Genomic DNA, 26,871 nt, shown 5'->3' with positions numbered 1-26,871 from the left:
GGGTTCCAACACACGGCAGTGTCGGGGGTCTTTATCCATGGAATAATCACTGTATACAAAGCATAATCCGTGCCTGGGAAGGCGGGCTGTCGTCGGTAGAATAATCCGGTATGCAGGTCCACTCGCTCGTCGGCTCTGGGGCTCCTCAGATGCAATCTCACATGGGGTCGACCATCCTGGATAAGCAGCCAGTTCTCTGCCCGAAACGATGGGGTACTGACTACGATAGTATTCTCACCGTACGAAGCACTATATATTAACAGACTATTATTAGCTTAATAGACTACGTCCAACTCGACGATATAGTGCCAAATATGACTATTCAAATATTAATATACACGATGTCTCAATACCGATGGTAGGCCGAACTTGGCCTTACTCCCACACGTGGCGTCGCGGGGAGGCTTTACGTCTGTCACTCTATTGAAGGGTAAGAAACTGGACTGAAAAGGGAGTCCTACTTTAGTAGCGCAGTATATATACGCACTATGAACAAATAGTACCGTTAGTGGTGCGGTAGCCAGATTCCTACGCGGAACTAGGACTTGTTCGTACATGTTGAGCGGTACGTTTGAACTGGGTCTGGGGGGTATGGCAGCCTGGCACCAGGTCTCGACCAATAGTAGAATGGAGACTATTATGGGATGTTCAGTAGGCTAGAATGGATATTCAATGCATATTGTACAAGGAATATACAAGGGATATCAGGGAATATTAGAGAATATACAAATACAATTAAATATATATATATAAATAAATATATATATTCGGTTTAATCTGGCCCTTCACAACACTAACCCTAACTAACCTTACTGTCATGCACTTGTCCTAATATACTAACCTACACTGTAGCACTCAACAATTTGATGAAGTCAAGTCAAGTCAAGAGTTTTATTTGTCACGGCATACAAGTATACAATGAAATGCGGGGGGTCTTGCCCGCAACGATGTGCATAATACAATAGAACATTGTTACTCAGCTGATAGAGTTGTGCCCTTCCTGCTGACTTGTCGTACAGAACTTGGATAAAAGCGTTTCAGCTAAATGACTAAATGTAAATGTAAATGTAAATGTACACCCTCACCCGACCGGGCAATGTGTGCAACCAGGAAGGGAATTGGCATAACAACTAAATTGGGGGATGGGAGGAAAGAGAGAGAGGCAAAAAAAAGTATCCAAGTGTCACAGCTAGTGCTGAGAACCCAAGTGCAGAACCCAAGAGTCAGGCAGGCAGGTAGCGCTTAAACCCAAACCTGGGTGCATTTAATAAACTCCTCAAAAAAAGTTTGGAAACGTTATTTCGGACGATTATCCCTCCCCTTTAATAATACCAATTGGTATTGTATTTTATATCGTTGGAAAGCCTGATCAGTCACCTTTACAATGAGGTACAACTTGTAAGGAGCATGCATTCGTGGAATGAGCAACCATGTGGGTATAGCGGCCCAAAGAAAATGGCCAAATTCCCCTGCAATATTCTTCCGTTGGTATTCACTCTCGTTTTGAGTTGCTTGGTGGAGAACAAGCGGGGGAGGGGAACTCAGGGCTCGACTAATAGGAGTGGGGATCATGACACTGAGGCATCTCTCACTCTATTCTTTATTCCAATCTAAATGCATGATATCTCTCTCCCTCTCTCTCTCCATCTACCTCTCTCTCTCTATCTCCCCCTCTCCCTCTCCCTCTCTCTCTCCCTCTCCCTCTCCCTCTCTCTCTCCCTCTCCCTCTCTCTCTCTCCTTCTCCCTATCCCTCTCTCTCTCTCCCTATCCCTCTCTCTTCTCCCTCTCCCTCTCTCTCCCTCTCCCTCTCTCTCGCTCCTCTCTCTCCCTCTCCCTCTCTCTCTCTCTCTCTCTCTCTCTCTCTCTCTCTCTCTCTCTTCATCTCTCTCTCTCTCTCTCTCTCGTCTCCTCGTCTCTCTCTCTCTCTCTCTCTCTCTCTCTCTTCCCCCCCCTCTCTCGCTCTCTCTCTCCCTGCGTGTGTTTTGTGTGCGTGCTTGTTTGTGTGTGTGTTTGTGTGTGTACGTGTGTGTGTACGTGTGTGTGCGTGTGCTTGTTTGTGTGTGTGTTTGTGTGTGTGTGTGTGTGTGGTACTACTGATGTCAGCTCCAGCAGTGGGATCTGATCTCCATTAGAGCCCCAGCGCTGCCCCCTCTCCCTCCCTCTCTCTCTCTCTCTCTCTCTCTTCTCTCTCTCTCTCTCTCTCTCTCATCTCTCTCTCTCTCTCTCTCTCTCTCACTCTCTCTCTCTCTCTCTCTCTCTCTCTCTCTCCCTCTCCCTCTCCCCACCTCTCCCCATCAGCGCTGCCCCACTGTTTGCTCTCCTCTCTCTCTCTCTCTCTCTCTCTCTCTCTATCTCTCATCTCTCTCTCTCTCTCTCTCTCTCTCTCTCTCTCTCTCTCTCTCTCTCTCTCCCTCTCCCCACCTCTCCCCAGCAGCGCTGCCCCACTGTTTGCTCTCCTCTCTCTCTCTCTCTCTCTCTCTCTCTCTCTCTCTCTCATCTCTCTCTCTCTCTCTCTCTCTCTCTCTCTCTCTCTCCTCTCTCTCTCTCTCTCTCTCTCTCTCAATTCAATTCAATTCAATTCAATTCAAATGGGCTTTATTGACATGGGAAACATACGTTTACATTGCCAAAGCCAAACAAAACAAAACAATCAAACATAAAGCAAAATAAATCAGTACATTACAGACGGAATTTCTTGTACAGTCTTTATGGTGGTTGCATTCCGCTGATGTCCTTTTCTTGTCACAGCAGCTCACAAATCTTGCTGCTGTGTTTGCACATTCTTGTATTTCTCCCAGTAGGTATGGGAGTTTGAGTTATTGTCCATGTTTTCAAAGTCTCTTTGGGTGTTTGCAATTTGTGGAAGTATATGTCTCTGATGTCTTGGTATAGGGGGCAGGTTGTTAAGAAGTGGAGCTCGGTTTCCACCTCTTCTTGTGTGCAGTGGTGCATAGTCTGTCTTCTCTTGGGAGCCAGGTCTGCCTATGGCGGCCTTTCTCAATGGCTAGGCTGTGCTCGCTGAGTCTGTACCTAGTCAAGGATCTTCTTAGTTTTGGGTCAGTCACGGTGCTCAGGTATTCTGCCACTGTGTACTCTCTGTTTAGGGCCAAATATCATTTCAATTTGCTCTGGTTTTGGGTTGTTTCTTTCCAATGTGTCAGATAGTTTTCTTTTGTTTTCTTATAATTTGATTTAGTCCAGTGTGGTTACTGTCTGTGGTTCTGCTTGTGTTTGTGAGCAGGAGTCCCAGAACCATCTGGCTGAGTGGGCATCTATCGAGGGTCTCTCTGTGGGTGAGGGCTATGTTGTGGAGTGTGTCTGGGTCGCTTTCTTTAGGTGGTTGTGAATTTGAATGCTCTTTTTGAATTTTTATGATTAGTGGGATCTTCCTAGTTCTGCTCTGCATGCATTATTTGGCGTTTTCCGTTGGTGCGGAGAATGGATTTGCAAAATTCTGCCTGCAGAGTCTCAATTGGGTGTTTGTCCCATTTGGTGAAGTCTTGGTTTGCAAGTGGGCCCCCAGACTTCACAACCATATAGGGAAATCGGTTCTATGACGGAGTCTAATATTTTGAGCCAGATTTGACTGGAATGTCTAATATGATGTTCCTTTTTATGGCATAAAAAGCCCTTCTTGCTTTGTCTCTCAGGTCGTTCACAGCTTGATTGAAGTTCCCTGTAGCACTGATGTTTAGGCCGAGATATGTGTAGTTTTTTGTGTGTTCTAGGGAAATTGTGTCTAGGAGGAATTTGTGTTTTTGTTGTTGTAGGCTGGGCCTTTTTTGGAATATCATAATTTTAGTTTTGTTTAGGTTTACTGTCAGTGCCATGACTGAGGAGAATTTGTGCAGAAGGTCAAGGTGCTGTTGTAGCCCTTCTTTTGTTGGGGACAGCAGCACCAGGTCATCTGCAAACAGTAGGCATTTGACTTCTGTGTTTGCTAGGGGATGCCAGGTGCTGCAGTTTGTTCCAATGTTTTTGCCAGTTCATTTATGTATATATTGAAAGGGTTGGACTCAACTGCACCCCTGTCTAACCCACGGCATTGAGGGAAGAAGTCTGTGTGTTTTCCCTCAATCCTCACAGCACATGTGTTGTTGGTGTACATTGACTTCATGAGGTCGTAGGTTTTCCCTCCAATGCCACTATCTAACAGTTTGTACAGCAGACCCTCGTGCCAATTGAGTCAAATGCTTTTTGGAAGTCAACGAAACAGGAGTATACTTTGCTTTTATTTTATTTATTTGGTTGTCGATTAGGGTGCTGAGGGTGAGAATGTGGTCTGTTGTACGGTGATTTGGTAGGAAGCCAATCTGTGATTTGCTCAAGGTATTGTTGTTTGTGAGGAAATGTGTGAGTCTGTGGTTAATGATCATACAGAGGATTTTTCCAAGGTTGCTGTTGACACAGATCCCACGGTAATTGTTTGGGTCATATTTGTCTCCCTTTTTGGGAGCGGTGTTATGAGTCCTTGGTTCCAGATATTGGGGAAGATCCCGGAGCTAAGGACAATGTTAAGGGTTTTAGAATAGCCAATTGGAATTGGAGTCTGTGAATATGATCATTTCATTTAGGATACCATCCGCTCCGCAGGCCTTCTTGATTTTAAGTGATTTTATTTTGTCCCTGTAGTTCTTGTCAGTGTAATTGGGGAGTCTAGCGGGTTCTGGTAGTCTTTTATGGTTGACTCCAGGCTTTGTAGTTTGTCTTGTATGTGTTTTTGCTGTTCATTTTTTTGTATTGGGCTAAAGAGATTGGAGAAGTGGTTTACCCATACATCTCCATTTTGGATGGGTAGCTCCTCGTGGTGTTGTTTGTTTATTTTGTTCCAGTTTTCCCAGAAGTTGTTTGTTTTTATAGATTCCTCTATATCTTGTAGCTGGTTTCTAACATGTTGGTCTCTTTTTTTTCTGACTTTGTTTTTGTAATGTTTCAGTGTTTCACTGTATTGGAGACGTGTGTTCTGGTTGTCTGGGTCTCTGTGTTTTTGGTTTGATAGGTTCCTTAATATCTTCCTGAGATTTTTACAATCATTATCATACCATTTGTCATGCATATTTTTATTTCTATTTTTCCTCGCTTTCCTATTTGAGGCCTTTAGGTTGGATAAGGAAGCTGTAAGGTCAAATATGTTATTGATGTTTTCTACCGCCCCGTTTACACTTTTGCTGTTGTGTTGGACGTTTTTTTCTAGGAATTGGTCTAATTTGGATTGGACTTTTTGTAGCTTGATAGCGGATTGGAATGCTTCCATACTACTTTCTTTCCATTTGTAGTGTTTTTTAATAGTGTGTAGTTTGTTTGGTTTTGGTATTTCCTGGTTGGGTGTTGATCTATTCAGGTAGATAGTGGTTTTGCTGTGGTCTGACAGGGGTGTTTGCTGGCTGACTGTGAACGCTCTGAGAGACTCTAGGCTGAGGTCCGTGATAAAATAGTCTACTGTACTGTTACCCAGAGATGAGCTATATGTGTACCTACCATAAGTGTCCCCTCGGAGCCTACCGTTAACTATGTACAGTCCCAGCGAGCGACAGAGCTGTATAAGTTGTGACCCATGTTTATTTGTTGTTTGGTCATAGTTATTTCTGGGGGGGCATATTTGGGAGGGGATGTTCCCACCTCCTGGTAGGTGTTTGTCTCCTGTGTGCTGAAAGTGTCAGGTTCCTCGTCCTGTCCTGGCAGTGAGGTCCCCACAGACTATAATGTGCCCGTAAGCCTGGAACTGGTTGATTTCGTCTTGTAGGATTAGGAACATGTCTTCCTTGTAGTATGGGGATTCAATTGGGGGGATGTAGGTGGCACACAGGTAGATATCTTTCTCAGTTGATGTAAGTTCCTTATTTATTTTTAACCAGATGAAAAAAACTCGGTTTTGATTAGCTTTATGGAGTGGGTTAGTTCTGATTTGTACCATATTAGCATGCTCCAGAGTCTCTCCCCTGTTGACCCTGTTAGCTTGGTGGATGGTACCAGTAGCTCTCTGTAGTTTGCAGGACAGCCAGTAGGACTGTTTCCTCTGTGCCATTGATAGGTTTTTCAGTTCATTGATGACGAATATCCTCTAAATATCTAAAGGCCTTAATGAAGAATATCCCTAGAAGTCTGTGTCTCTCTCCCCCTTCCACACACAGGGCCGGCTCCCTCCTCACACACATGCAAAATCATGTAGCAGAACATGCAAAATCCTAGTTCACTCTCTCTCTCTGGCAGTTATACATGCAAAATCATGTCCCTTCCTTTCAGCACACACACACACACACACACACACACACACACAAGCACACACCACACAAACACACACATACATACACACACAGAGACATACACACACCCCCCTCCCCTTTCTCAAGAGTGTATAAAATGACATGTAATATGGACATTCTGGGCTCCTGCTCCTGTCCTTTTTTGTCTACTGGTGATGTGCCCGCGCAGGGTGACTGTCTGACTTCTTCTCTAATGAATAAAAGCTCCGTTTGAGAAATACTCTGTCTTCCGCTTCGTCTTTCGGCCGACTGGTCCACAACTAAATCAATTAAGAACTCACGACCAGGGATAGGCTAATCCCTAACACCATGTCTCTTGTAGGACCATGATGTCTGTGTTTGACATTTCTGTGGTAAAGTCTGGGTTTCTGCTCTTTGTTCCAAGGGCAGTTGACCTCAGACCTTGTATATTCCAGCTTGAAATGGTAAAAGATTTGTATTCCATTAGTACAGTGTTATAATCCAGTGGTTTTGTCCTGGACCACAAATGAGAAGATCTTGCTGATCTCTCTCTCTCCCTCTCTCCACCTCTCCCCATCAGCGCTGCCCCACTGTTTGCTCTCTCTCTCTCTCTCTCTCTCTCTCTCTCTCTCTCTCTCTCTCTCTCTCTCTCTCTCTCTCTCTCTCTCTCTCTCTCTCCCTCTCTCCACTCTCCCCATCAGCGCTGCCCCACTGTTTGCTCTCTCTCTCTCTCTCTCTCTCTCTCTCTCTCTCTCTCTCTCTCTCTCTCTCTCTCTCTCTCTCTCTCTCTCTCTCTCTCTCTCTCCCCACCTCTCCCCATCAGCGCTGCCCCACTGCTCTCTCTCTCTCTCTCTCTCTCTCTCTCTCTCTCTCTCTCTCTCTCTCTCTCTCTCTCCCACTCTCCCCATCAGCGCTGCCCCACTGTTTGCTCTCCCCTCACTCTTCATCTCCATAATTGCCTATAAATCAGCGCCGCGGTGCGATCTAAGGGGAGCCACAGCAGTGACCGGGGACGTAAGTCTCTCACCTGCAGCACGCGGAGGATTGATGGAGGCATCAACCCTGTTTTTAGCTCACAGTAATGGCCGACGCGCCGCGGAAAAGGCTGTTTTGACACGTAGTTTTTATAAATCAGCCGTTTGGTTTATAGAGGCCGTCAGCCGCAAATAGGAGCTCTTAAAGAAGGTCACGGTTTGCGATCGCAGCGGGAATCGATTCTCTCTCTCTGTCTCTGTCTGTCTCTCTCTCTGTCTCTCTCTGTCTCTCTGTCTGTCTCTCTCTCTATGTCTGTCTCTCTCTCTCTCTCTGTGTCTCTCTATGTCTCTCTCTGTCTGTCTGTCTGTCTCTCTGTCTGTCTCACTCTCTCTGTCTGTCTCACTCTCTCTATGTCTGTCTCTCTCTCTCTGTCTCTCTCTCTCTCTCTCTCTGTGTCTCTCTATGTCTCTCTCTCTCTGTCTGTCTCTCTCTCTGTCTCTCTATGTCTGTCTCTCTCTATGTCTCTCTGTCCTCTCTTCTCTGTCTCTCTCTGTCTCTCTCTCTCCCTCTCTCTCTATCTCTCTCTCTATCTCTCTCGTCCTCTCTCTCACTCTCTCTTCCTCTCTCTCTCTATTTCTCTTGCTCTTTCTCTCTTCCTCTCTGGCTTTCTCTCTTTCTCACTCTCTTTCTCACTCTCTTTCGCTCGCTCTCTCTCTCTCTCTCTCTCTCTCTCTCTCTCTCTCTCTCTCTCTCTCTCTCTCTCTCTCTCTCTCTCTCTCCCTCCCTCTCTCCCTTTCTCCCCTCCCCCTTTGTCTCTCTCACACATGCGTCCTCTCGCCCGCTGTCCTCCGTCCTGATAGAGCTGCTTGGCTCCGTCTCTGGGCTGTATAGCTGCATCTTCTCTCTGCCCACTCCTTCCAGCCTTGGCTGGCACACAATACTTGCCCACACAATGCCACTGCTGTGGTGCCGTTCATTAGTTCACACAATATCTGTCCGCTCCGGTGGTCGCGCCACTGTCTCTTTCTACAGCAGGAGGAGATGTTTGTTTTGATCAGACAGATTAAAGGCATACCTTAACCCATTTAGACCTAAAAACGCCTGCTAAAAATGCACTATATAGCCTGCATATACACACAAATGTGTTTCCCGGTTGTAACGGGTTAAAGGAAAACTCCAACATTTTGGGAAATTAGCTTATTTGCCATCTACCCTGGAGTTAGACAAGAAGATGCATACCTTTTTTCTTCTCTGTGCATGCAGTAGGAGTAGTAGGAAGACGTTGGGAACTATAGGCTAATGGAGGAACCTACTTCCAGTGACTGACGCTAAGCTAGGCTAACGGTGCGCGTCTTCCTACTCCTAACTGCACGCACAGAGAAGAAAAAGGTATGTATCTTCTTGTCTAACTCAAATAAGCTAATTTCCCAAAATGTTGGAGATTTCCTTTAACATGTTGTTCTATTTTTGTCACAGAGAAATGTCGAATGTTCGTCTTTCAGTGTCCTAACAATGGCTGGTCAGCATCGTCAGCGCTCTCCATTGAAACTTGACGGTGTCAGTACTGGCTGCAGGCTCTGAAGTATAGTTTGCAGCCGGCATTACCATAAAGTTATAATGGGACGGAGTGGGCTGCTCTGTGAGCTGCAGGATTCCAGCGGGACTCGTTGTTTCCTGCAGAAAGGTTGTTATGACCGGTGGCAAGCCCAGAGGCGGGGTGCAAAATTATATTGGTATTTTTTGACAGGGAGTCCTACATTAAGTCAGTGCTAAAAGCTCACTGGAAATGGGAAAATACGACTATGTAACATCATGTAATGGTACGTAATGGGGATGTTATAAACATGCCATTTATTCAACATGCATAAATTTTTTTTATAAAAAGTATATAATAATAATAATAATTATATAATAATAATAATAATAATAATAATAATAATAATAATAATAATAATAATAATAATAATAATAATAATAATAATAATAATAATAATAATAATAATAATAATAACTTTATTTGTATAGCACTTTTCATACAGAGGTTGCAGTTCAAAGTGCTTCACAACAGTAAAAAATACAGGCATAAGCGAGCATAAAAAAGATAGGCAGGTACAGGGGCGGATTTAGGATTGTTGGAGATCCGGGGCTTAGCCCAGATGGGCCCCCCTTTTTTTTTCTTTTTTTTTTTTTTTATTATTATTTTTAATTTTTTTTTGGGCAGGCAAGGGGTGGTTTGTAGGGGGTTAGGCACGACCCCCTCCACGCCAGATTGAATTTAATGAACCTGTACGTGCAATTTCCTGCAATATAGAGCCTTCAATCTTGACCAATAAAGCTGCTCTTTTCACTATAAAACTCAGTTAACCATAATGTAGTTATGGTTAGATTTATATATTGGGGGGGGGTATATCATATTTTTCATATAATCAAAAAGTGGTGGAGCAAGATCATACCTTTGCTCCCCCAAGTTCAATAGTGGGAGAGCAGAGATGCTCCGAATGCTCTTATGGCCAGGCGTCTATGATTCACTGATACAAAGTAAAATAGTGCAGTGCAATAAAATAGTTAGTAAAATAGAATAAAATAATGCAATAGTGCATTGCAATAAAATAGTTATCATCGTATTTTTTCGGGAGGCCGGTAAGGAGTGCATTAGTAGTCGAGTTGGCTTGAGATAAAGGCATGGATCTGGTTTTCAGCGTCCTTTTGATTTATAAATGGCCGTACTTTAGCTATGTTTCTAAGGTGGAAGAATTAAGTTTTTGTCAACTTGTTGATTGTGATTTAAAGCTTAGGTCTGAGTCTACCATAACACCAAGACTTAACTCACTCAAATACAGTTAGCAGCTGGATAGACCACAGATGGAAATTAGCTTCTGCTAAATCTGGTGCAAACATATTTTCATGTAACAATGATGAATTGTAAAAAAATACAATACATCCGGGGCTTGAGCCCAGGTAGCCACCCCCTAGCTCCGCCCCTGGGCAGGTAGCAAGGTGAGGTAAATCACAGTGTTTCACATTAGGATCTATAGCATCCCAATAGGCCTCTCTGTTTACAGTTTCATTCAGTAATACAAATAATAAAAATAGTTTAAAATGATTCAGTTTAAAAATAGTCTAAAAATTATAAAATAGAACGGACATACAACAGGGTATTTAACATACAACAGCAGTGCATCAGTAAGAAGTAAAAAGTGTGATAAAATAGTTCTCTTAAAATTACAGTGCATACAGTAGGAGGTAGTGAGATAAAATTAGCATAGAACCGACACATGAATTTGATAGGCAGTGTATAAAAGTAGGCAGGGTAAGAATAGTGCAGGTAAGTACAATTTGTGTCAGGATATCCCTGATGTTTCATTGAAATGCCTGAGCAAAGAGATATGTTTTAAGCTGTCTTTTGAAGATGTCTAGCGAGTTGGCTTCCCTGATGTTTTGGGGTAGTTTGTTCCACAGTTTTGGGGCATAGTTGATAAAGGCTGCATTACCGATCCTCTTTTGACTGTTTCTGGGAGCCTCTAGTAGTCCAGCAGCTGATGATCGCAGTGTTCTTGCTGGCCTGTAATTTATTGGAGTGTTGGCGATGTAGCTAGGTCCCTGTCCATTTAGAGCTTTGTATGTAAGGAGAAGGACCTTAAAGTCAATTCTAAATGTTACAGGAAGCCAGTGTAGAGCAGCTAAGACTGGACTAAAGTGCTCTCTCCTTTTGGTTCTAGTTAGTTAGCAGTCGGGCTGCAGAGTTTTGGATTAGCTGAAGCCTCTCTGTGGTTTTATTAGGGAGACCTGTGAAAAGTGCATTACAGTAGTCTAACCGGCTAGATATGAATGCATGAATTAGGTTCTCAGCATCGTTCTGATTAATAAATGGTCGTACTTTTGCTATATTTCTGAGATGGAAGAACGATGTTTTCGTCACTTTGCTAATATGAGAATTGAAGTTCAGTTCTGAATCTATGATAACCCAGAGACTAGTGACCTCAGATTTGATCCAAGGGGTTAGTCCTCCCAGGTTCTTTATTAACGTTTCTTTTTTAGTTTTGGGGCCGATAATTAGAATTTCAGTTTTGTTCTCGTTTAGTTTCAGGAAGTTCTTACTCATCCATTTATTTATTGCCAGTAAGCAGTCTGTAATGGAGCTAATCGCTGTATCATTTGGTTCAGCAGATATGTACAGTTGTGTATCATCCGCATAGCTATGGAAACCTACATTATGTTCTCTGATGATATCACCCAGCGGTAACATGTAAAGGGAGAAGAGTAAAGGACCTAAGCAACTCCCTTGTGCAACTCCATAGTTGTTGTCGTATATATCAGACATGTGATCTCCTAGTTCAACATAGAATTTCCTCCCTCTGATGTACGTTTTAAACCAGCCTAGCACATGGTCTGAGAAACCGGCATGGTTTTCAAGACGATCGATTAGAATATCGTGATCGATTGTATCAAATGCTGCACTGAGATCTAACAGGATAAGGATGGAGATCTTATTCTCGTCAGAGTTTAGCCTGAGGTCACTGATTATTTTGGTGAGGGCAGTTTCAGTGCTATGATATTTTCTGAATCCTGACTGAAATTCTTCTAAGATGTTGTTTTCTTCAAGAAAGGAATTTATTTGAACTGAAACTATCTTTTCAAGTACTTTACTAATGAATGGTAGGTTGGATATTGGACGATAATTTGCCATTACATTACTATCCAAGTTAGTTTTTTTTTAGTAATGGCTTTACAACTGCTGTTTTAAAGGCATCTGGGAAAATACCAGTTCTAAGGGAAGTGTTTATGATATCTAGCACAGGGCTTGAAACACTATTAAACACCCGTTTGAAGAAGGCTGTACTGTAGGTATAGGATCAATGTCTGAGGTGGAGGAGTTACATTCTGAGACAGTTTTGCAGAGTACATCTAATGTGATGCATGTGAATCTTCTCATGGTTACATTGTGCGGTTTGCTGCAATCAGCTTTATTTCCATCATGAGTAATGCTGGCCCTGATCAAGGTTATTTTGTTGTTAAAGAATAGTGCAAGTTCTTCACACTTAACCGTTGATGACTGAGGAGGTGTAGGGGCAGTGCTGAGTAGTATATTAATAGTGGAAAAAAGGATTCTGGAGTTTCCAGCGTTTTCTGTAATGATTTTAGAGAAGTAGTCTTTCCTTGCTAAGCGGATGGTTTTATTATAAGCAGTTAAAGCATCTTTGTATATATCACAGCATATGGTGGTTTTTGTTTTTCTCCACTTTCGCTCCGCTGCACGTCATTTCCTTTTTTCTTTGTTGACCGCATTATAGTTCAATATAGACCTTTTCAGAAGTATTCTGTTGCTATTCGGTTGCTCAGAGCTTTGGCCCCTATTTAGAATGTGTATGGTTGTCACGGTAGAAAGGGTCTATAATAGCAGAGTCTTGGAAAGAATCTGACAACAATGTACAGTATTGGAATGCTGTGTTTTCAACAGCAAAATAAACAATTCTATTAAATAAATATATGCGTTTTTGCACTCTACAAAAAACATGGAAAAGGTCCTGATTGGCTACTGAATCTTATGGCCTTGGAATGCAATTCATTGGCCAAAGTAGGAGACTCTCTCTGTCTCGTCCCACTCCTGTCACTCAGTAAAGTCCTCCCAATTTGAGTTTAAAGTGTCTGAAGTGAATGTTAAAGGTGATGGTTTAACCTCTTAAAGGAACACACCAACTTTTTGGGAGCTTATTTGCCATCTACCCTGGAGTTAGACAAGCAGATACATACCCTTTTCTTCTCTGTGCGTGCATTAGGCTTAGGGAACAGCCGCACTTCAGTGGAAGTAGGTGTGCCAGTGTAGACTAGTTCCCAACAGTCACAAAATACACTCCAAATACAACTCCAAAACGTTCCTGTAAACATGTTGTGACCTGTGTATTTACCACGTGGAGAAAAAAAAAATAATAATTAGACATTTTCATTTTCTAAGCAGATATATACTCTGAACAATTTTTTGCCGAACCACTGCTGCCTGGGTGCAGTGGTTTCATTACCTCAAAAGCCCTGTTGTTTTTTGAAAACATTCATTCATGTATGAATTCTGAAATTGGGCGTAGACAGACGGAAACACCTCCTCAGGGCCATGACACCTACATACCATGGAAACTTTAAATTCAAGTCAAAACATTGCAAGTTAATAAAATGAATACAAATTTGACAAGAGTTAGGTGCTTGTTACTTGCAGTGAAGTGGTGTATCTGAATGGTTCTAATTGGTTTTAACAAAAACTTTCTGCATCTGCTCATTTGGCTGAGGAACAGATTGCATCTTTCTGCGAGCCCACCTGTCAGGCTGGTAGAACTGACTGCTCGTTGACAGCGTGTTAATGACCAAGAAATAGTAAACTAGTGACACATACTTGGCTTTGTCCTTCTCCTCTCTCGATAAAGAACCTTCTCTCCTGTGTCTCCTCTCCTCTGTCTCCCTCTCAGCCTTCCTCCTCTCTCGATAAAGAACCTTCTCTCCTGTGTCTCCTCTACTCTGTCTCCCTCTCAGCCTTCCTACTGTCTCAATAAAGAACCTTCTCTCCTGTGTCTCCTCTACTCTGTCTCCCTCTCAGCCTTCCTTCTGTCTCAGTAAAGAACCTTCTCTCCTGTGTCTCCTCCACTCTGTCTCCCTCTCAGCCTTCCTACTGTCTTGATAAAGAATCTTCTCTCCTGTCTCTCCTACTCTGTCTCCCTCTCAGCCTTCCTACTGTCTCAATAAAGAACCTTCTCTCCTGTGTCTCCTCTACTCTGTCTCCCTCTCAGCCTTCCTACTGTCTTGATAAAGAACCTTCTCTCCTGTCTCTCCTACTCTGTCTCCCTCTCAGCCTTCCTACTGTCTCAATAAAGAACCTTCTCTCCTGTGTCTCCTCTCCTCTGTCTCCCTCTCAGCCTTCCTACTGTCTTGATAAAGAATCTTCTCTCCTGTGTCTCCTCTCCTCTGTCTCCCTCTCAGCCTTCCTACTGTCTCGATAAAGAACCTTCTCTCCTGTGTCTCTCCTACTCTGTCTCCCTCTCAGCCTTCCTACTGTCTCAGTAAAGAACCTTCTCTCCTGTGTCTCCTCTACTCTGTCTCCCTCTCAGCCTTCCTACTGTCTCAATAAAGAACCTTCTCTTCTGTGTCTCCTCTACTCTGTCTCCCTCTCAGCCTTCCTACTGTCTCAATAAAGAACCTTCTCTCCTGTGTCTCCCCTACTCTGTCTCCCTCTCAGCCTTCCTACTGTCTCAATAAAGAACCTTCTCTCCTGTGTCTCCCCTACTCTGTCTCCCTCTCAGCCTTCCTACTGTCTCAATAAAGAACCTTCTCTCCTGTGTCTCCTCTACTCTGTCTCCCTCTCAGCCTTCCTACTGTCTCAGTAAAGAACCTTCTCTCCTGTCTCTCCTACTCTGTCTCCCTCTCAGCCTTCCTACTGTCTCGATAAAGAACCTTCTCTCCTGTGTCTCCTCTACTCTATCTCCCTCTCAGTCTTCCTACTGTCTCAATAAAGAACCTTCTCTCCTGTGTCTCCTCTACTCTGTCTCCCTCTCAGCCTTCCTACTGTCTCAATAAAGAACCTTCTCTCCTGTGTCTCCTCTACTCTGTCTCCCTCTCAGCCTTCCTACTGTCTCAATAAAGAACCTTCTCTCCTGTGTCTCCTCTACTCTGTCTCCCTCTCAGCCTTCCTACTGTCTCAATAAAGAACCTTCTCCCCTGTGTCTCCTCTAGTCTGTCTCCCTCTCAGCCTTCCTACTGTCTCAGTAAAGAACCTTCTCTCCTGTGTCTCCTCTAGTCTGTCTCCCTCTCAGCCTTCCTACTGTCTCAATAAAGAACCTTCTCTCCTGTGTCTCCTCTACTCTGTCTCCCTCTCAGCCTTCCTACTGTCTCAGTAAAGAACCTTCTCTCCTGTGTCTCCTCTACTCTGTCTCCCTCTCAGCCTTCCTACTGTCTCAATAAAGAACCTTCTCTCCTGTGTCTTCTCTACTCTGTCTCCCTCTCAGCCTTCCTACTGTCTCAATAAAGAACCTTCTCTCCTGTGTCTCCCCTACTCTGTCTCCCTCTCAGCCTTCCTACTGTCTCAATAAAGAACCTTCTCTCCTGTGTCTCCTCTAGTCCGTCTCCCTCTCAGCCTTTTCAACTAAGAAAATATTCTTTCTCTCTATGGTCTCCAGGTGTGAAGAGAATTGTCTGATCTGCGATGGGCCTGGAACCACCTGTACCAGATGCAAGGAGGGCTACAATTTGGTCAGCAGGACCTGTATTGTGAACGCCACCTGTAACAACGGTATGTACTGAACTAGGTTTGACCACTGAAGGTCAAGGTCAAGGTCAACACCACACTGAGGACAGGAGAACTGCATGCTGGATACTAGGGCTGTCACTCTTGTCCCCAAATTAAGTTTGAACAAATATTTATTAATTCATTATTGTTATGTTATTGAATGTTTATCAAAATCCTCTACTATAACGGGCTCTCACCTCTGCCCCCTCTGCGGCCCCATGCCTTTTCATCATCGCAAACAATCCGAGCACGAGGGTAGACCGAATGGGCTCTGAGAGCAGGCACTCTTTGATAGAAAGTCATCCTTCTATTCATAATATTCTTATGTACCCCAGTTGCTATTGCATGTACATATTTGTGTTTTATTACACGTGTATGTACATACATACCAACTGTTTGCCTGTTTTATTCTCCACCCATCAAACATGTACACATTGTTCTATAAGGTCATTAATAATATAGAGGTGATGTTGTCAAATAGTCGTGAAGTTGAAGATGCTACATGTGATTTAGTCCAGTAGTTAATCATGTAATCGGGGCGACAGTGGCTTAGGAGTTAGAGTGATTGTCTGGTAATCTGAAGATTGCCCGTTCGAGGGCGGCTGGGTGGCGCAGCGGACATTGCGCTCGTCACCAACGCAAGAGACACCGGGTTCGACTCCGGCTATCGGCGTTGCCTCCGGCTTGGGCCGGCCGTCATACTAACTCAATTGGCAGAGTCAGCGGGTGGGAAGTCGATGGGTGGTAATCTGGACGTTGTGGACAGCGACTCCTACAGGTCGGTTGGGGGACGCCTGCACAGCAGAGACAGGAAGTGGCGGGGGCAGCGTGAGCCTCCCACACGTTACACCTCGCCAATGAGAGTCCGCGCTGGCAGGTGAAAAGATGTGACAGGCTGCCTCCTCGTGTATCGGAGGGGACACGTGATGCAAGGCTTCTATCCTCCCTACAACCGGCCAGTGCGGGGCATATATGCGAGCAACGTTCAAGACAGGGGAGGGGAGAATTGGCACAGCGGCATTGGGATGGGAGTCAAATAGAAAAAGGGGAGAAAAAAAAAGATTGCCTGTTCGATCCTGTCTTCTCCCGGCACTGTATCAAAGTGTCCTCTGACCCGCACAGCGAGACACTGACCCCTAGCTGCCCCCGATGAGCAGGATGACCCTAACTTGCAATGTCACCTCCGCGTTCGGTGGGTGTTTGTGTATTTGTTTATTGTTTATTAGCAAAGGATCCCCATACGTCAACTAGTCTTCCTGGGGTCCGAGACGACATTAAAACATTACAACATTAAAACAGTACAACATATACATTGCAATTAAAACATAATACAATTAAAACATAGCAAGACGTACCAACCGAGGAAACACAACATTAACACACAAACAAATGATGAAATAATTTACAGCTCAAATGTGCACATGTATTTTGTGAGTGAAATGGGTAAATGTGAGACACATACGTTTCAAAGCTTTGGATAAAAGTCAGCTATATATAAATGCAGTCCATTTTGTAAAAAACAGAATGTGTTCAGAAGTGATTTCCTGGATCTTAGGGAGTGGCTACATTGATCCGTCGCTGTGAGTGACATGGCGGTGTGAGTGGCATGGTGGTGTGAGCGGCATGGCGGTGTGAGTGGCATGGTGGTGTGAGTAGCATGGTGGTGTGAGTGGCATGGTGGTGTGTGAGTGGCACGAGGTTTGAGTGGCATGGTGGTGTGAGTGGCATGGTGGTGTGTGAGTGGCATGGTGGTGTGAGCGGCATGGCGGTGTGAGTGGCATGGCGGTGTGAGTGGCACGCGGTGTGAGTGGCATGGTGGTGTGAGTGGCATGGTTGTGTGAGTGACATGGCGGTGTGAGTGGCATGGCGGTGTGAGTGGCATGGCGGTGTGAGCGGCATGGCGGTGTGAGTGGCATGGCGGTGTGAGTGGCATGGCGGTGTGTGAGCGGCATGGCGGTGTGAGTGGCATGGCGGTGTGAGTGGCATGGCGGTGTGAGTGGCACGCGGTGTGAGTGGCATGGCGGTGTGTGAGTGGCACGCGGTGTGAGCGGCATGGCGGTGTGAGTGGCATGGCGGTCTGAGTGGCACGCGGGCTGTTTGTGTTTTCCTTCGGTCATGACGTGCTTTATCGGGGGGGGAGGGTCTTTTGATGGGGATGTGGTGGGGATTGATGTGTGGGGTGTTTGTGGGACTGGCTGTTCCGGGAGGGGGGGGGGGGGGGGTTCACATGCTTTCGAGCAACGCTGTACTTATTTGACTTATTTTATGCCTATTCTTATGTCTGCACATTCTACGTTGCACTACTTTTATTGTCTTTTATACCTATTCTTATGTCTGCATTTTATACATTTTATTCAACTGTATGCAGATTTCATTGTGTGCTACTTGCTGTGGGGGCACTTCGGTTCCATGTGTGAATAATGCTACTGTATATAGATAGAGTTGTTATTATTTATTATTATTATATTGTAAAAATAAAATTATGCATTGAAAAAGTCTCGACGACATTGAAAATGAGGGTGACCTCATTATTGTCCTTTTCGAGAATAAATAAAGGTTTGAAATGAAAACAGAGAGAAAACAGACTGAGGGCCTTGCTGTCTGTTGGTTTGTTTTTTAAATGAGAACCTACCGTACACATAATCATGTGTTTGCAGAAACAACAACTTTGCTAAGGAAACAGATGGCGAACATAGCCATCAGTTCCAAAAAATGTCATCCTGACTGAACTTTTCGTTGCGTCAAAACAGAGACATATCTGGTGAAGAGGAGGGTATCATCAGCCCTGTCTAACAGATGGACACTTCATTGAAAAGTAATTAAAAACATACATGCTTCATTGAAAGGTAATTCAAATCAGAATCAGAATCAGAAAGGTCTGGGCGGCTGATTGGGACAGTGGGCAAGGCGTTCGCCTCTAACGCAGGAGACGCTGGGTTTGAGCCCAGCTCTCGGCGTTGCTACGGGCTGGCCGGTCGTTCATACTAACACAATTGGCAAGTGTTAGAGAAAGCTGGTGGGTGGGGATTGGACGTTGTGGACAGCGACTCCTACAGTTCGGTTGGTGACGCCGGTGCGACGGAAGCAGGAAGTGTCGGGGGCAGCGTGAGCCTCCCACGCGTTACTCCTCGCCACTGAGAGATCGAGCTGCTGCGGTGAAAAGATGCGACAGCTGCCTCCTTGTGTACCGGAGGGGACACGTGATGCAAGGCTTCTGTCCTCACTACAGCCGACCAGTGGGAGGCATGGTCTAACAACGTTCAAGACAAGGGAGTGAAGAATTGGATATACGAAATTGGGATGGGAGAAAAAAAATTAAAATGGGGAGAAAAAGTGGTTAAAAAAATAATCAGAAAGGTTTTATTGCCAAGTAGTTTTCACAGACAAGGAATTTGCTATGGTCGTTTTCGGTGCGACATTAACGGACAGATAATAAAATAAAAAGGTGGAGTAAAATGAAATATAAACTAAGACCTTCCTCATTGTAAAAACAGACATTCCTCATTGAAAGGTAATTAAAAACAAAACACATTCCGAATTGAAAAGTAATTAAAAACAGCCATAGGCGGACAGACAGCTCAGTTTGGTCTCCTTACAGCCATGACACTTACCATGGAAACCTTAAAGCTGGGGGAAGTGAAAGAAATACATTTTGGGTTTGTCACACCAGCCAAATTTTTTTTTATTTATTTATTTTTTTTATTATTGCAAAACAGAAATTATTAAAAGTCAGTACTCAACACACAATGCATAATGAAACTAACAGTCAAGGTGGCTAAAATTACATGCAAGTACAGAAACAAGACAAAAAAAAAGTCTATAATAATATTTTACCGTATACAGTGTATATCCAACGAAATTAACAATTATACAAATGTCTTATACAGGATATACCCCTAATACCTATTTTCTAAAACCCTACACACATATGCTCCAGCTCGAACCCCCCCCTCCCGGACCCCTCCTTGGATAGTACCTCCATTATCCCTCACTCCTAACCAGACACTACCATTATAAGCTAGCTTTTATTCTCTCCACCACTTCTAACCACATTGACATTTTGGATTCGTTGAGCCCCAGAATTCTTGCTGTAGATATTTCTTGATAAATCACATCGAGATATGTAAGAGACCAAACTTTCCGGCACATTTTTTCCGGTTGAAACCAACGTGATGCGATCAGTTTTTTAGCTACTGTGATACCCGATAAAACCAATCTCTTTAGCTGTGGATTTACTGCAAACTCAAAAACATCATTCAAAAGCAATACAGAGGGGTGTACTGGTATATTCCAAGATACGAGTTTTGATAATTGATGGGTCACATCTTTCCAGAATGCCTTAACTGGTGGGCAGTCCCAATACATGTGCATAAATGTCCCTTCGTCTCCATTTGTACATTGGGAGCATTTTGAGTCTTGTTTCAGGCCCATTCTGTTCAGTCTTATAGGAGTCAAGTATGTCCTGTGAATATAGTTAAGATTGATTTGTTGATGGTCCGGGTTCCTTGATGTAAGACGGACATTTGCCCATGCTTCTTGCCAATCAAAGTCACTTTCCAGGTCTGGTATATCTCTCCTCCAGACAGTGTCTAGTTGGAGGGTTTCATACGAGGACGTTAGTAATTGATAATAAAAACCTGATACAAAACCTCTCAATGTTTCTCTTTCATAGAAGAATTTGTGGTATCTGTGGTGTTCAACTGGTATGTCTAATGGAACACTGTGAGACCTCAAACATAGGCGTAACACCAGCCAAATTTTAATGATTCAAACGTGAATAACTATTATAAAAGCCAGCACAAAAACATAATCTGGCTGCTCATACTATTTCTTAGGACTGTGGGGGTGTCGTCGGTCAGATCACACTTGATTGGCAGCTCCCTTTCAGCTAAGTGCCAAATTAAAATTTTCCATTCAATCACTAAAACGTTTTGCTATAAACTAACAAATCTATCAAATGGACCGTATTTTTGCCACTGACAGGCTCAGACTGTTATAATAAGTGTCTGAAGACTTCTTTTACTGCAGTCTGGCTCAAACAGAAGTCCGCAATCGCTCTGAAATCCCGTGAGACGTGATTTGTTGCAGGAAGAGTAATGTTACAGTGGAAACTCGCGTGAGTGAGTTGGTGAGGAAGATTCGCAGATTGTTGGGAGTACAGAAAGCGCTGCGTTATCTAAAAGATATAAAACAATGGTTTGTGTTTTTGCGCATATCCGAATTGTACCAAGAAAATGTCGAGGCGCACTTCGCACAGTTTTCTAGCCCCTTTCGTGACTGTGATGCACGCCAACAGGGTTTGGACGAGTGAATCCACTCACAGTCACGAAAAGGGGCTAGGAGAGACCTGCTGCAGACAGAGTGGAGGTAATGTTATTCTTAGCTAAAGTTATTGTGTTGACCTGGCATCGGTTAGACCTGGCAGGATAGCAGCAAAAACAATCACGCAATAAGCTAGTGTGGTATTATGTACAAAATATCAACTGAGGCGTGACTGATTATAAAATATCTGTATAGGTTTATTTCTTCTTTGCGACTTCTTTTGTAAACATCATAAAACACACCCCTGGGCCCCGTTCCATGTACCTGGATAACTGAGTTAGCCGGATAACTTTAGCTGGATAACTGGGTTAGCCGGACTTTCCGGTTTCATGTACGTGGATTTTCCAGATCACCATGCCAACAGATCCAAAAGTTTGAGCCTGCTCGAAAGCAGAGTTCAAGTTCAAGTTAGCCCGATCACGCAGAGCCACGCCCCCGCAAAGAAGTGACAGCTCGTTTCCTGAAACTATTCCCACAGTCTACGATCTGCATTATACCATTCTGAATTACGTTTTTGTGCTCCATTCTTCCAGAGGGGGCTTTTGAAATGTAAAATAGACCCAAAATGCTGATATTAAATTCACTTTGTCCTAAATAATGCACGTTATATATACCGTGGCGACGGTGGCGCTCGCTCGTGCGATGTACACAAAAATGTGGTTATTTTAATTGTAACTGGGATTAAGATGTCTGATGAGATGCGCTGTTTGACGGATTTGAGAAATTGAATGAGCCGTTGACGTCACATGAATGAATGAGGATAAAGAAATAAAACTTCATTCAAAATAAGGAATATTCTAAACACGGGTCTCTCGTTCATTAATGTATAAACAATGAATTTATCCCATCTGGCACAGTGGCCCAGCGGTAGTGCTCAAGCCTGCCAACCTTGCGACCCGGGTTCAAATCCCGGTGTTTCCAATATGATTTTTTTGAATATAATATTAATGATTATACGCCAAAGTAGCCTGGTTTTAAGTTAAAATATTATAAATCTACATGCATTGAGGATGTCATTCTTTATATAGCTCTCAACGTGCACCAAATTGAATTATTCCTATATTGCAAAAAAAAGGAGACGACTAGGGTCTTGAACCCCGGTCGTCCGTGTGAAAGTCAAAAGAACAACCCGTTAGACCACATTGGAGATAAGTTAAAGATTGACTATACATCAATCAATGGGCAAGAGGGCTGTATCGTAATTCTGTATAACAGTTAACTAATTTTTTTCGCTAGCAAGATCTCATTTGATTATTCAATCCAGCAGGCAAGTTTAAAGAAATATAGTCTGATTGATTGAGGTAATGAGGGACTTAGAATTAGCCTATAGATAACGCATTTAACTTGTCGGCGAGGCGATTGAGCCGTATTGCAATCTGTCAATAAAGTCTTAAATCAATTAATCAATCAATGCCGTTGAGAATCAGGGTCTCTGCCATCGATACGTGCTGGCTTTTCACCTAAAACGGCCGCGCGCATTTAGCCTGACTCGCAAGTCTGGCTTGAGTTAACGAGACTGAATCCACCTTTGTGAAACAGGAAAATCCCGGCTTCGAACATCGGGTTAACTGAAGCTGGATAATGGACATCTTGATCGACTTAGTTGAACCACGTACATGAAACAGGGCCCTGGCCGCAAATAGTGGACTGGATGAACAGAGACTGGATGAACAGAGACTGGATAAACGGAGACTGGATGAACAGAGACTGGATGAATAGAGACTGGTTAAACGGAGACCAGAAGAAGCCCAAACACAAAGGTCTATCTCTGTAGGGACACTTTACATAATGTTGTCACTTACAGTATAATGACAATCTGAGTCAGTGGCCAAAAAAAGCTGTTTTAGTGGATGAACTTTGACCTGCACATTTGCCGCGTGTGATTACATTGCAGCCCGATCGGCTGACGCGATCGATCTCCCTCAAGATTGGACCAATTACAAAAGATATTTGTCCCAAGTATTCATTTAGACCACACATGACAGAAAAATTGCTATAAGAAATACTGAAGTTGTCCTTTAATAAAATAAATACAAATTGGAGTTAGGTACTTGTTACGTGAGAGCAGTGACGTGGTGTATCTGAAAGGTTGTAATTGTAAACTAAAACTTCTCTCTTCCTCTCCTCCAGTGGCTCGGCTGAGGAACAGATTGCATCTTTCAGCGAGCTGGACCTGCCAGGCTGGTAGAACTGACGTGCTCGCTGACAGCCTGTTAATGGTCCAGAAATAAACTAGTGACACTGATTGGGCTTTGTCCGTCTCCTCTCTCAAGTGCCTCTCTGTGCAACGGACAGAGAGTTTTTTTAATACAGTATATCAGCTGGAACAGGGTTGTTACTTCATCAGACGATGAAGTGTCCACCCTGTTCAGGTGGAAAGAAATCACAACCGGAGCATGACATGAGAGCAAGATGGCCACCGTGTGAATATGGTTCATTTTGTTTAAGAAGTCATTTCGCCCATGTCATAGAAACAATTTATACTTGATCCTCTTTATATATTTATACTTTATACTCTACTGTATATTTTACTTTTACATATAAAACGTTGTGATCAACCAAAGAGACTCCTTAAAAAAAGCGTACGGTAAGTCACAAACTTCAACCTGAAACAAATTCAACTATGAGAATTATAATACAATATGATCCTCGACCAGCAATTATAAAGAATTATGATCCTTGACCACATAATCACAATGTGTTGTGATTATTGTTATAAAATATTATGAATATTTATGAGTGCGTGTAACTATAATCATACCAATGTTATAAGCAGATTATAACGCATTATATGTACGTGTATAATTAGAAAGTTTATAATTATTATAATTAGAAACTGCAATTTCAGTCCAACCAAGAAGCACTAAAATAATATGTTTAATATTCGAAGTACAAATTGTTAGCATTTGATAGCTACTAGAAGTCAATTGGATTACTTAGCATGTCTCTAAGAGAGAAAAAAAAACATTTTAGTTCATGCTAACAAACACCATTGACTTTTACTAGCATTGCTAACAAATGCAAACAAACAATGTCTACTTCCAATAAATACCTCAAAAAAACAAAACACGGCTGCCAGTGATTTTTGGACAGACTGAAATGCCAAATCAGATAGGCGTCTTAAACAAAGTTTATAAAGAAAATATAAAATAAAATAATAATAATAATAATAATAATAATAATAATAATAATAATAATAATAATAATAATAATAATAATAATAATAATAATAATAATAATAATAATAATAATAATAATAATAATAATAATAATAATAATAATAATAATAATAATAATAATAATCAAATCAATACTATGCAATACATGGAATACAGGTTGGTGACCTTTTGGTGACATTTAGACAGACTTAGCAGCCACCGTCGGAATGTGCCAGCATGTGTCTGTTGGCAACTCCAAGCGTTGGCAGTAAGAGCAGTGCAGTTAGAGTCTAGCGGTTGTATGTCTAACCCCTGCCTGGCAGGCCTCTGGATACAAACCGCTCGACATCACTGTCTTGGCAGGGAGAGACAACATCAGCTATAAACAGGGGTGTAAAGTACTTGATTAATTCTACTTCGTTACAATACTTAAGTACTGTTTTTGGGGGATTTGTACTTTACTCGAGTATTATTAGGTTTGTATACTTGTACTTTTACTCAATCACATTTCAGAGAAAAGAAACATACTTTTTACTTCTTACATTTAAAATGCAGACCTACAAAGTACAAATCTAGCAGGTCCAACTATTTTAATTAGTATAGTTATTTGTTTCTCTGGCCGAACTAACGTTAACGTTATTAATCCTGCGGCCGCGCTTTATTTAAAAACAGCCAATCAAACCCTCATCAATGGAAAATGAACCCGCCCCTTACCCATGCTGATTGGTCCTTGTGCAAGACTAGAAAGCGGGGATCTTTGATTAAACACCTGCTATCAGAAGAATAGACAGTCAGGGGAAAAAAATTACTTTAACTTTTTAGTACTTAAGTACATTTAAAAGTAGGAACTTTTTTTACTTTTACTCAAGTGTGTTTTTAGCCAGATACTCTGACTTTTACTTGAGTACGATTTTGAGACGGTACCCATACTTTCACTTAAGTATAATTTCTGGGTACTTTTTACACCCCTGCCTGGCAGGCCTCTGTATACAACCGCTCGACATCACTGTCTTGGCTGGGAGAGACAACATAGAACCAGACCGGGCAGACCTGGGCCCTATTCCCCGTACCTGGTTCAACTAAGTCGATCAAGAGTCCCATTATCCAGATTCAGTTAACCCGATGTTTGAAGCCGGGATTTTCCTGTTCCTGGAACGCTGATTCAGTCTTGTTAACTCGAGCCAGACTTGAGACTCTGGATAAGTGCGCGCGGCCGCTTCAGTTGAAAAGACAGCAGGTGTAGATCGCAGAAATCCTGATCTTCTAACGGCATTGATTGATTGATTGTTTTACAGATTGCAGGCGGCTCAATAGCCTTGCCGACAAATTAAATGCATAATCTATAGGCTAATTTTAAATCCCTCATTACCCCAATCAATCAGATTATATTTCTTTAAACGTTCCTGCTGGCAGTAGGTTTATGCATTGAATAATCAAATGAGATCTTGCTAGCGAAAATAATTAATTCAACTGTTTCAGAATAAGGATACGGCTCTCTTATCCATTGATTGATGTATGGTGGATTTTTTATTTATCTGTACTGCTGTGTGGCGGTTTGTCCTTTTGACTTTCACGCAGACGACCGGGGTTCGAATCCTAGTCTTTTCCTTCTTTTTGCAATGTAGGAATAATTCAATTTGGTGCACGTTGAGAGCTATATAAAGAATGACATCCTCAATGCATGTAGATTTATAATATTTTAACTTAAAACTAGGCTACCTTTGCGTATAATCATTAATATTATATTCCAAAAAATTATATTGGAAACACAGGGTTTTGAACACCGGTCGCCCGGTTGCCAGGATTGAGCACTACCGCTGCGCCACTGTGCCAGATGGGATAAATTCATTGTTTATACATTAATGAACGAGAGACCCGTGTTTAGAATATTCTTTATTTTGAATGAAGTTTTATCTCTTTATTCTCATTCATTAATGTGACGTCAACGGCTCATTCAATTTCTCAAATCCGTCAAACAGCGCATCTCATCAGACATTTTAATCCCAGTTACAATATCACACAAAATCCACAATCCACGCATAGACACTTCAATTTTATGCTTGAATGAAACAAAATCCAGGCGCTCCTCTCCTTCCTCGCTCCTTATCCACAGCGGAGAATATGAAGGGAATCCGAGCCGAACGAGCGATAGGTTTCAATCATTAAGGATATCCCCGCGGGATTCACATTTGCAATGCTGCGCGTTGTTAAAATAACCACATAATGTGTACATCGCACCTAGCGAGCGCCACGGTATATATAACGTGCATTATTTAGGACAAAGTGAATTTAGTATCAGCATTTTGGGTCTATTTTACATTTCAAAAGCCCCCTCTGGAAGAATGGAGCACAAAAACGTAATTCAGAATGGTATAATGCAGATCGTAGACTGTGGGAATAATTTCAGGAAACGAGCTGTCACTTCTTTGCGGGGGCGTGGCTATGGTTCATCCGGCTAACTTGAACTTAACCCTGCTCTCGACCAGGCTCAAACTTTTTGATCTGTTGTCATGGTGATTTAGACAATCCAGCTTCGGGGAATGGGAAAGTCCGGCTTAAGTCAGACTTGACCGAAAGTTATCCGGCTAACTCAGTTATCCAGGTACGGGGAACGGGGCCCTGACGTGTCTGTGTCTTCTGCAGTGGTGGACAACAGTAAACGTGTTTTTACTTGAGTACTGGCATTTTATACTTCACTACATTTCAAAGAGAATATTGTACTTTTTTACTCCACTACATTTATCTGAACCCATCTGCTTACTAGTCACTTTGAAGAAAAAGATTTTGCCTAGAAAACTTGGGATTTCTTGGCAGAAATGTATGAAGATTATACGCTTTCACATTTGAAGCCTTCAAGATGATGTAATCAGAGCAGAATAATTGGACCACATACCACTTTAACATGACCTTTAATCAGAGCAGCAT

At 42.8% G+C, this 26,871-nt stretch overlaps 1 protein-coding gene across 1 annotated transcript in view; it reads left to right on the top strand.

Moving 5' to 3' along the window:
* pcsk6 (proprotein convertase subtilisin/kexin type 6) overlaps positions 1-26,871 on the top strand; it is a gene marked incomplete at its 5' end in the record, with an annotated part of 408,343 nt that overhangs the window by 374,167 nt on the left and 7,305 nt on the right. Inside the window, 1 exon segment of the mRNA XM_084308170.1 lies at positions 15,357-15,469. Within this exon segment, the coding sequence (XP_084164296.1) occupies positions 15,357-15,469 (113 nt within the window).

Source organism: Notolepis coatsorum, assembly GCF_963971535.1.
Source record: "Notolepis coatsorum genome assembly, chromosome: 2".
NCBI classification, from domain to species: Eukaryota; Metazoa; Chordata; class Actinopteri; order Aulopiformes; family Paralepididae; genus Notolepis; species Notolepis coatsorum.
This window is presented reverse-complemented; position numbering and strand designations above follow the sequence as displayed.